The sequence below is a fragment of the Photinus pyralis genome, unplaced genomic scaffold, assembly GCF_008802855.1.
Source record: "Photinus pyralis isolate 1611_PpyrPB1 unplaced genomic scaffold, Ppyr1.3 Ppyr1.4_LG4, whole genome shotgun sequence".
In the NCBI taxonomy this organism is placed as follows: Eukaryota; Metazoa; Arthropoda; class Insecta; order Coleoptera; family Lampyridae; genus Photinus; species Photinus pyralis.
The window spans coordinates 5,119,341-5,130,398 of NW_022170511.1; the positions used below are offsets into that span (position 1 = coordinate 5,119,341).

An 11,058-nucleotide genomic window follows, 5' to 3' on the forward strand; every position below is an offset into this window, starting at 1 on the left:
TTGATACCTTGCACATACATCTTCACCACACCGTATATACCACAGACCATCAGTATATACTAAAACATGAATGCGACCAATCATAACTACAGAAAAACTGGCATCAGCTGTTTCTCGCCACTGACATCTTTTCCTCTCAGAAATGTCAAAATGCGTCTTAATTTCCAAATTAATTTTAGCTAAAGTAGAGTTGAACAAAAGTATTCATTGTTGGTGCAATTCCCCGTAAAGTATCATCGAATTATTTATTAAGGAACAAAAACAGAGATAACACTTGAATTTGAAAATTAGCAGGCAACCTTGAAATCCAGAAAAAATTAAATCTGCAAGGTAAGAATAGAATTGAGAGTGTTTTCCTGTACAAACAAGTTCTAAATATAGGCAATTCTCTCTTTGTTGCCAAATCCACGGGTAGGAATTAATATTCATTTCCTCATTTCCAGTACAGGTGAAAGTGTGTTACATGTTTTTTCCATTTCACTTGTGTGTATGTATCTCAAGTTGATTTTTTAAGGTAACAATGGAAGAAATATCGGATGTGGAAATGACACCTGCACCTCCTACGGTCGATACAAAGGAAGTGGTGACCAAATGGAACGAAAAGTTTGCAAAAGGCGTGCTGTCCGGTTCGCACTTGAAAGATCATTGGTGCACATGGGTGCCGAGGATGTACAGCCCGTCGATTAACGAGAGCTGCTTAAATTGGAATTTCAACGAGGACGAAGCGTATAATATCTTGTTTAACACTGTTGAGGTGTTCATTTTTAACGGCGATCCCAACGAAGTTCTCGCGCAGTTGAGCAAGTATGATAAGCCGCCTACAGTGTGCGGGCGGGTGTTCAAAATGGGAGAGCCGACGTACAGTTGTCGCGAATGTGGGATGGATAATACGTGCGTCTTGTGTGTTAATTGTTTTAAAAAGTCTGAGCACCGTTTTCACAAATACAAGATGGGCAATTCGGGAGGGGGCGGCTGCTGCGATTGCGGTGATAAGGAGGCATGGAAGAAGGCACCGTTTTGTGATATTCATATTGTCGGAACGCAGGAGGAGACGGAAGTTAGTGGAAATCTGCCGGAAGATATAGCCGATCGTGCACGCATTGTTTTCGACGCGATTTTGTGGTATGCCTACAATTTGCTGTGTTTGGAACATACTGCCGATTTACGTTTGGGAAGCAACGATGACAATTCGTTTGATATAGACACATATTGCACTGTTTTGTACAATGACGAGATACACACGTTTGAGCAGGTCATAAACACTTTAAATCGCGTAATTAAATGTAGCCAGAAGAATGCCATCGAGTATGTTACAAACATTGACAGAGAAGGACGTGCTGTCGTGAAGTGCTCCACCTTTCAGCATTGTAATGAACTAAAAATTGAGATTGAGAAGCATACGTCGCGGCACGGAAACAAAGCTTTAAAGGTTTGTGATATACCCCTGGTTGTGGAATATTTAGCGATAAGGTGTGAAATAACAACTGCATTAATATCACAATCCGAGTGACTGCAAAATTGTACATTTTTTTTACATTACTATTGCTTTTCTTGGTGTGTCCAACAACAAGCCGAGTTAATTTTTATATGGGAAAACAAACTGATTTTTGTAAACTTAGGCCACAATCCGTCAATAGTGGAGAAATGGAAAAGTTCAAAATAATAACATGAACCATTTGTGAGCCATACTTGTGTTGCCAACTTCAGGGATTTTTGTACTATTGAACTTACTACGTATATTTTACTACGTATGTGTTTCCATAACTGGCACAATTATCAAAAGTAGACTTCCACTTTGGCTTGCTCCATCACCGACACTGGCACTATCAAAATTAAGTGTGAAATGATTTGGTTAGCAACTAGGTCTGGTCTGTATTAAAATTCTGTACGAAAAGTACATAATGGTATCACTGATACTTATAATTAACATTACCGTAACATCAATTCTGACATGCATTCTCAATTTATGTTACTATTACAGGTTTTAGTCGTGCCCGCTCATGTGGTCGCCCATCAATTATTCTCCATGAAACTGTTATCGTGGCTACAACAATTTCTGGGCCATAGCGAAGGTTTCCGGAAAATATTCGCAGAGGTCGCTTTAAAATCTCAGCAGTCGACGGGTACGGATCAGTCGGTGATTAAGGGAATACTGCAGCACGACTCCCATCTGTGGAAAAGCGCGAGAACGCATTGGCACCGATTGTTTATATCCGGAATGCTGCGAGAGTACGAAAACAAGAAGGCCCTTGCCAAAGTTTTTACAAAAAATTATGGCAGCGTCATGAAGGATTTTATTAAAGATGATCACGACCACTCCTTTTCTGTTTCTTCACTTGCCGTACAGTTATTTACAGTACCGACATTGGCTCATCACCTAATTGAGGAAGAGGATGTCTTATTTCTCTTGTTGAACACGTTCCTTTCTGAGTGTTCCAGGAAATGTAATAAATTGGGAAAATTGGAATTTGAACGTAATGTTTCCAGTCAAGCTTTTAAGCGTGCCCAGTATATACTGTACGACTTGAGGTACTTATTAAGCGCAATACCCGAGAAATGGACAGATGCTCTGCGAAGGAACTTTCTCCAAGGCCTATCTGTTATGCTTCAATTGCTAACTATCATGCAAGGTATACATACTTTATTTATTATCTAGATAGGATATTGAAGTACACATTTTTTCTCTACACTCAAGGAAATCACAGTTATCTTAAAAGATACAGTGCGTTTGTTAAAGCCCAATTTGGTACAAGATGATGTTCATTGTCTCCTGGGAGAGACTACACATGCAAATAATACCTATACAGATCTAGTCTTATGACCATTTTCCACCTGTCATCTCAGCGCCCACATATTACAGCAAATTATTCACTTATTCAATTTTGTTTGTTTAATTTAATTGTATTAAAGTAAAATTTGTTTTTTTTGTGGACATGTTTAGACCTGAATCTGTGGGACTAAATAGTCACTTTTGTTTCTGGAGGGATTAAAACATTCACTTTGGGTTCTTGGTCTATAATATATGATTTCGCACCTATTCCATCAACGGAGTGGCTGAAAAGGGTTTTTTATTTAAAAAAAATTCTCTAAAAAAATCAGGCAGAAGTTTGTTTCTGTAATGGTTAAGTGGGGATAAAGAGGTCTCCTTTTTGTGACTATATAGTCCCATTAGGACTTTCTATGAGTACTTTTTTACGGAGAATCTGAATCTGTTATTAGCATTTTCATAACCCGCTAGATGTAGAAGTTATGAACGCCATACTTATTGTATTTTTACAGAATGAGATAGAGGACAAAAACGAAATTCATTTCAATGCATCGCTATCATAGCCATGTTGATTCACGTGGATGTTTTGTTGACAAATGAATGTGAAACATTTGTTTTTGAATTTTCTCTTGTAAATTGATGTGTTTTTTGTGCTCTATTTCATTCCTTAAAAATCCAATATGGCTCTTATAAGAAATAAGTAAGTAGTTCCTTGTAGCTTCTAGCGTTTTATGGAATTGCTGATAGCTGATTCAGATTTTCCAATAAAGGTGTCCATAGAAGCTGCTAGCTAGAACCGTCCATTTCTGATCGTTTACGCTAGGGATAATGAAAACAAAATTTGACATTTTCAGTTTTTTTGGTGATATTTGAGTTGTTTTCAAAGAATTTGAACCACTCTGTAGTAAGGTTGCATAGTCCAAATAAGCATGTCAACTAGAATAAATCTACAAACCTCAACATCCCCATCTTTAATCAAATAACTAGCTACTTTTATATCTATATCTGTTTCTCAGAGTAGCAGTGTTTGACATTTTGGTGAATTTCTAAACTGAAGGTAGAAACAGAAAACTTACAAATGATTTTCTCCCCAAATTAATAGATACTCGTACCGAATTGTATTTTTATATTTTGTTATAAATTTCACTTCTTTTTTTGGTCTTAAGGTGGGAATCCAGTTGTACATTAATAGTTACAAATAGACCAATTGAAATTTCGTTTTATGCGCTTAAAATACGAGGTAAAATAAGGTTTTTACCTTTACAGTAGTTACTCAAAAACCGTGTTATAAGAGTTACAGAGCAGACTACCGACAAAAAAAATGTGATTGATTAAACCACCCTACGCGCTATTAAAAAAAAATCGCATAATAGCGGTGATGAGTAAGTTGTAAGGAAGGTGTTACGCCCTTGACTGGGTTTTCAAAGTCATTCTAAGCCGTTTAAAATGAACTCATGAAACGCTTGATATCGAGAGTATCGACAAAATAAATGCATACATTAGGCTTTAGTTAATTCTCCTAATGGTGTTCAATTCCTTAATCTGGATTTTGTGAAAGGCAAATGGGCGTGGTTTGATTACTAATCTGACTTCATTGGTGGGCGGGGAATGGTGAACCTTTCCCAAGTAAGCATCAGAGTGAAAAATATTAATTAATGTATTAAAAGTAGTCGGAAAGTTAAAGTTAGGTGTTTACTAGTTTTAAAAGTATAATAATAATAATAATGGTCATTTATTGAGGGATAACACTGTACTGTACATACTAATAAACAGAATTCATGACTATTAAATAGAAAATAATAAACTAACGTCAGAGTCACCTTCAATAGGGCGAAGTTCAGATTTATGAATAGGAAGTTTCATAATCTGCTCTTCCACTTAACCCTAATACTTAACAATAATTTTTATTGAAGAAAGAATACGTCCCAAGTACAAAATTGAAATTATATTAATTAATTTAATATGAATTAGTTGGTTGTTTAACTGATTAGTGGCGTGCCATTTGCAATAAATGGCAATAATAATTTATAGATGAAGAAGAGAGGAAGTTAATTAATAAAAAAAGAGAAAAATATCAAGATAAATAAAAAACAGAAAAAAACAAAAAATAAAAGGAATTTTACTTAATTTTTTTTATTTTCATAAATAGTTTTAGTAAGGCGATGTCTGAAAGAGGCGGTCCTAAGTGTTTTTACACATTGAGGCAGAGAGTTATATAAATTACTAACGGTAAAATATATACCTAGCCCATGTGTATACATTTAAGAAAAATTCACTGTATATGCAATTGAATAATAGATATAATACATTTTTAGTTAGGCTAGGTAGATGTACCATATTTCGGTAGCTATAACGGCCATTTTGGTGGATCGATGATTAGTAGACGGGTCAACACTGGTCTGGTGCAAATCTACTTGAATTATGTTTTTTTTTAGAAAATTAGGATATGTCGGTAATACTTCAATATATGTAGAAGTTACGATGAAATAAAACAAAGTTTTTTTCTCGAAACAAAACCCCCTGGTCTCGGGAAAACGTTTGTTTATTAAAAAAATGTCTGGCGCCTCACAGTGCTGCATGCGCTCGTGCTGTCATGGCAACGGTATTCCCTAGTCGTCCATGTAGTCCGAGTCGGAGCTGTCGGCACCAGCTTGGATGGTGAGGTCCGAAACTTGTTCGATAAGGCCGCATTGGTCTATAACGGTCTTCGTGCGCGTAACGATAGAACGCCAACGTTCCGGCGCACGGTTCCACATTTGGAGGAACTTGCCGTCACCACAGCCAACCTTACCTATGTGATGATCATAGTGGTCTGCGCCTACCAAAAATTAAATGGTAAAACGGTTACATGTAAATATGTCTTGAAATTTGCTTGCGCCCAAGCGTAAAACTTCGTGGCCCTGCGCGCGCAAGTACTAATCCACCTTGTCCTACTTGGTCGGTGCAATGTTCGTACCAGGGCAAGAGCTTCGGTTTGAACATGCCAACCTCAAAAGTGATTATTATTTTCAGTTTCATAGGTTTTTAAATATTCGATTTTTAAATTAGAAACCTTTCTCAAATTTTGAATAACTTTTCTCTCTTCTATAGGTATGGACAGTGTTGTACGTCAAGTGGGTCAACATATGGAGTACGAACCAGAATGGGAATCTGCCTTTAATTTGCACATCAAGTTGGCTTATTGCATTTCTCTCGCAATTAAATGGTGTAGTACTGATAAAGTCGTGTTGGTGAAAGCTTATCGGCTTTGCTTAAAGAAGTTGTACGAAAATCCTTGCTATGATCCAAACGAGGCCGGAAAAGTACGCGAACTTGTAGACCACAGTGTCACTTGTCTCTCATACGATGTCTCTACGAAAGCCGTTTCAATTCATCTTTCGCTATCGCGATTTTTGGCTGGTTTACATCTTCATTTAGAAAATTACGGGTTAAATTTTGATAGCGCCGAATTTCAAATACCAAAACCGACACCTGTACAGATAATTGAACCGGTCCTACGCACACAAGTAATGATCGCGCAGGTACATGCTGGAATGTGGCGAAGGAATGGATATGCGTTACTTAACCAACTGTATTTCTATCACAATGTTAAATGTCGAACGGAGATGCTTGATCGGGACATTCAGTTACTTCAGATCGGAGCATCTCTGATCGAAAGTAACGAATTTCTCATACATCTCCTCAACAAATTTAACTTAATCAATTGGGCAAACCCCAACTTTGAAATACGAAGCCTGAAAAGTCCAGAGGAGGATAGCATTCGCCAGATTATAAATATTGTCGAGGAATTCTTGCAGTTGGTAATCAGCATTGTAGGCGAACGGCATATTCCCGGAATTAGCGATCTTACAACTCAAGATCGCGTTAAAAAGGAGATTATTCAGCATTTGTGCATAAAACCATTGCCACATTCGGAATTGAACAAGACTATTCCGGATGATCTTACTCACGAAACAGGCCTAGATGATGTGATCGAGGAACTGGCTGTGTTTAAAAAGCCGACGCAAGGAAGCGGTCGCGGAGTATATGAATTGAAAAATCAATATTTTGACGAATATAACGTATTTTTCTATCATTATACTCGGGAGGACTTGTCCAAATCCGAAGAAACGCAGAGAAAAAGGCGCAAAACAGACGGGGAACTGGACTGCTGTCCTCCATCTAATTTACCCAAATTGAAAGAGTCATTTAATATGATTGTCAATTTGTTGCAGTGCGATGTAATGTTACACATTATGCAAACTGTACTGGAGCGCTGTCTCAATTTGAAGGCAAGGAGTTTCTCGGAACCCCAGTTGCATAAAGTGTTGCACCTAATTGGTTACGCCCTCCAGGAGGAACAATCGCGCAACTATCCCTTTTTATTGTTCGCCGAAAAAGCGGCAAAATGGGATTTACCCAAATTCCTTGAAGCCCTTATATCGAGTCCGCGTATAGACGCGCATAAAGATCTGTTGCGCTGGACTCTGCAGAAATACAAGCAAGTGGCGGCTATGTCGGCGCAGGGCGATGCTCCGTCAACGAGCACGATGGAGACATCGGCGGATTCGTCCGTCATACCGGACGAGGACGAAAAGCAACGAAAGGCGAAATTGGCCGCCCAAAGGAGAGCTAAGATCATGGCGCAAATGGCCGCGATGCAAAATCAGTTCATGAAAGAAAACGCTAAGTTATTTGAAGAGACGCAATCTGAAATACCGAATAATGAAATAAACGAATTCGCCATGGAAACTACAGAAGTTGTACCTGATAATCCTGTCTGCTTAGGTCCCAAACAAACTGCGCGTACAAATATCGAAAAAACTTACACGTGCATTTTATGTCAAGAAACGCAAAAGTCTACAGTAGAGGGTCCAGCATTAGTATTGGCGGGTTTTGTTCAACAGGCTACAGTACTGTGTACAAACAGAACCGATGGCGAAGTCCAACAATTCTCGGACGACCCTCTCTTTTTAAATTCAAATTGCGGTCCTGCGCCCTACACCAGCACTTGTGGCCATGTAATGCATGCGGAATGTTGGCAAAAGTACTTTGACAATGTGATGGTGAAAGAGCACCGTCGTCCATATCGTTTAAGACACCCCGCCAGTTTTGACATAGATAAGCGAGAGTTCTTGTGCCCTCTATGCGAATGTCTTAGTAACACAGTTCTGCCACTAATTCCTGGTTTATCGTCAATTCAACAGAGTCACGCTAAGAATGAAATTACGTATGCCGATTGGCTGACTTGCATTGTTGCAACAGTAAATAGCAAGGTGAAAGCATGTCATGGTGCAGATATGTGCACCAATCTTTATTGCAGCACATGCGAATCTGTGGCTAAAGGAATCTTAAATTCTGAAAATTCGCCCCAGAATAATTGTGAAGCAGATTGTAAGGACCCCAAACAATGTATCTACTTTTCCGCGCCGATCAAAGACATTCAAATGGGTACGAACGGTAAAGATTTTGTGGCGCTATTTCCACAAGAGCATCCGACGATAAGTCCTCATTTAGTAGAAATGATACACCTGTTCATTCAGGCGCCGTACACGAGAGGTCTTGCAGTTGAGCCGCATCCTTCAGAACGAAGGTTACCGTCCATGACATGGAAATCGCTAGCATACACCTTGCATACCATTGAGGTGCTTTTGCGAGATTCCAACAAACCTTTATTGGGCCACCTTTCTAGTCGTCATCGAGATTGTTTAGAGAGTTTAATTAGGATTACAGGCATTCTGGGAAGCACATGGCAGCATGTTACTGTTATAAGCAGCCACGCATTACGTTTACTGTCGATGCTGGTAGATCATCAACATGATGACTATTCCATATTACAATGGGATTCACTAGGATTATTAGTAGCATTAACATTCTCTTTGCCCAGTTTGTTTGGCACGTCTCAACCAACGCCCGTTCCAACAGGTGGTTCACTCGATTTGCATACTCTGCAATTAGTGTTTACTGCACACATTGTTAAAATATTGATTGTAACAGATAAATTTCAAGAAATAGCAAAAATGGACACAGACAGCCAGGAAATTCATCTTGAAGACGGCTTAGAAATAAGAAATATTTTGATAATGTTGGGCAAGTATCACGAAAATGCTGAAGCCGTGTGGGATTACGTGAAAAACGCCAGCTTACCATTTTTGCGGTGTTGTGTCTTATTCTACCACATACTCACTGACGTACAGCCATTATTCGAACTAACTGAAATTGGGGGAGATACATTCGAAAATATGTGTGCTTATCTTGGCTTACTGACGACACCTGAACAGCTGTTCGGTTCAAAAGTCATTGCCCCTCTCGTATATAAGTGGTGCAATCATGACGAAGTAAGAAGTTATCTTTCTGGTAACCCACTACCTTTTAGCAGTATAGAAGAGCCCCAAACAATAAACCAGTTGATCGACCTACCTAATGATTACAGTGAACTAATCAACACAGTTTCTTCATTTACATGCCCAAATAGTAATCATGAAGATTCGAGGAATCCGACCATGTGTCTCATTTGTGGGGAGATTCTATGCTCTCAAAGTTACTGTTGCCAAACTGAATTAAATAAAACAATCGTAGGCGCTTGCAATTATCACGCCTATAAATGTGGAGCGGGAATTGGAGTATTCCTTCGCGTTCGCGAATGTGAAATATTGTTTTTGGCCAGCCCTATGCGAGGATGCTTTGTGTCTCCGCCTTACTTGGACGAATATGGCGAGACAGATCAAGGTTTAAGACGAGGAAACCCCTTACAATTATGCAAGGAGAGGTATAAGAAACTACACACTCTCTGGTTAAGTCATAGTATTCACGAAGAAATTGCGAGGGCTATTGAATCTAGTACCAACGTCGTAGCTACTCAATGGCAACATTTGTAAATAATAATTACGTTCGTTCTGTAATTAGAAAACTTACACGTAAACACCTTTTTGTTTTCCAAATTAGTCCACTCCAAATTGACCGTGTTGTCGGAGGCAATTCAACTTATATAAATTCGACTGATACATTTGAAATTATTACACGCCTGGTTTTTGTAGCAATGTAAATCTATGAAAATACATACGTTGAAATACTCATATCACCTAAATCAAGTGAGTTATACCAACAATGATACATATGTAAGACTATACAAAAATGTACTTCTTAAATGCATATTTTATTCATATTTAAGTTATTAAGAAAAATAAAATGTTTAAATTATTGTGTGTCTTTTAATTATACTTCCGTTGCACAGTTACTTTTTTAGATTGCAAATTATTAATCTAAATTATTTCTGTTTGAGCTTTAATTAATTATTGTTCAATAAACAGGCTTTATTAGGATTATTTCTGTAAGAGTTCCCGACAGCTCATTTTTCAGGACTTACGCCTACAATCCGACGTGATTCAGAAAAAATGCTTTTGCGCTATCCGCGTCGTAGCCAATGTCCCAGTTATGCCTAACAAGGTTAAAAACGTTGTACATACCCCTGTTCCATTCCAGGCTCGTCCCATGTTTTTTCACAGGCCCGTAAGTCCCTCACTTATTTGTTATTTTAGTCAAATGTACCTAGTTTTAGTAATCTAACGAAGCGACCATTTTTTGCCCTGAAGTTTAATACCCGAAGTTATGATGACACCGTATATTTGTGGAGTCGACCAGCTTTGCTGAACATCCAGTATTTAGAACCGTTTTAAGTTGGCCGCTTCGTTTTACTAGAAATCGTAGTTTCTTAATTTACTTATTTGCTTTAGGAGACGAGGAGTGAGGTTTTGGTTTTCATTTTGTTTAATGGGGTCGGGCTTCATTTTTTATTTCTGATCCACAAAGTACATTAAAAATAAAAAGACCCGTGTGTCCTCAATTTTTATTTGCGAGTAAAATAAACCCAAAATAAATTATTGAAAAGCTGTGTTTTTAGTCCGAATTTGAAACGCTTCAGACTAAATACGTCACAAACCTACAACCAATCACGTAGAAGTGAGCTGGCAACCTTACGCGAGGGTCTGACGTTTGTCACATTTGACGTTTTGAGAGGAATGTTTAACTGCATCTAGCACGAAAGTGACAAGTGCCTGTGACAGATGACGCAAGTTATAAATGCCATTCTCCTGCAATATTGCCAAGTCGTTATGTCATCTGAATGGTTCTAGGTGCTGATTGGTCGGGCTTATTAGGTCACAGAGCCCGCCACAATCATATCGTTTTGAATAAACCTTTAAAACCGCACATGTTCATTATTTTTTTACTAATCGGCCTCTATTTTTAAATAAACTTTTACTGTCCAAAAAAATGTTTTATGGTTTCAGGTACACGCTTATTAAATTAGAACT

General features: G+C 38.3%; 1 protein-coding gene across 3 annotated transcripts; it reads left to right on the forward strand.

The window, feature by feature from the left end:
• The first annotated feature begins 106 nt into the window (after nucleotides 1-106).
• On the forward strand, nucleotides 107-9,847 carry LOC116167676 (E3 ubiquitin-protein ligase UBR2). Of its 3 annotated transcripts, none has more exons than XM_031483123.1 (5): nucleotides 107-330; nucleotides 382-454; nucleotides 502-1,429; nucleotides 1,982-2,630; nucleotides 5,858-9,847. In XM_031483123.1, the coding sequence occupies exons 3-5, from the start codon at nucleotides 521-523 to the stop codon at nucleotides 9,622-9,624; spliced, it is 5,325 nt and encodes a 1,774-aa protein (XP_031338983.1). In that variant the 5' UTR covers nucleotides 107-330; nucleotides 382-454; nucleotides 502-520; the 3' UTR covers nucleotides 9,625-9,847. The 3 variants fall into 3 exon arrangements, with proteins under 3 accessions (XP_031338983.1, XP_031338982.1, XP_031338980.1); XM_031483122.1 differs by having other exon boundaries at nucleotides 515-1,429; XM_031483120.1 differs by lacking the exon at nucleotides 382-454 and having other exon boundaries at nucleotides 515-1,429.
• Nucleotides 9,848-11,058: the final 1,211 nt, after the last annotated feature.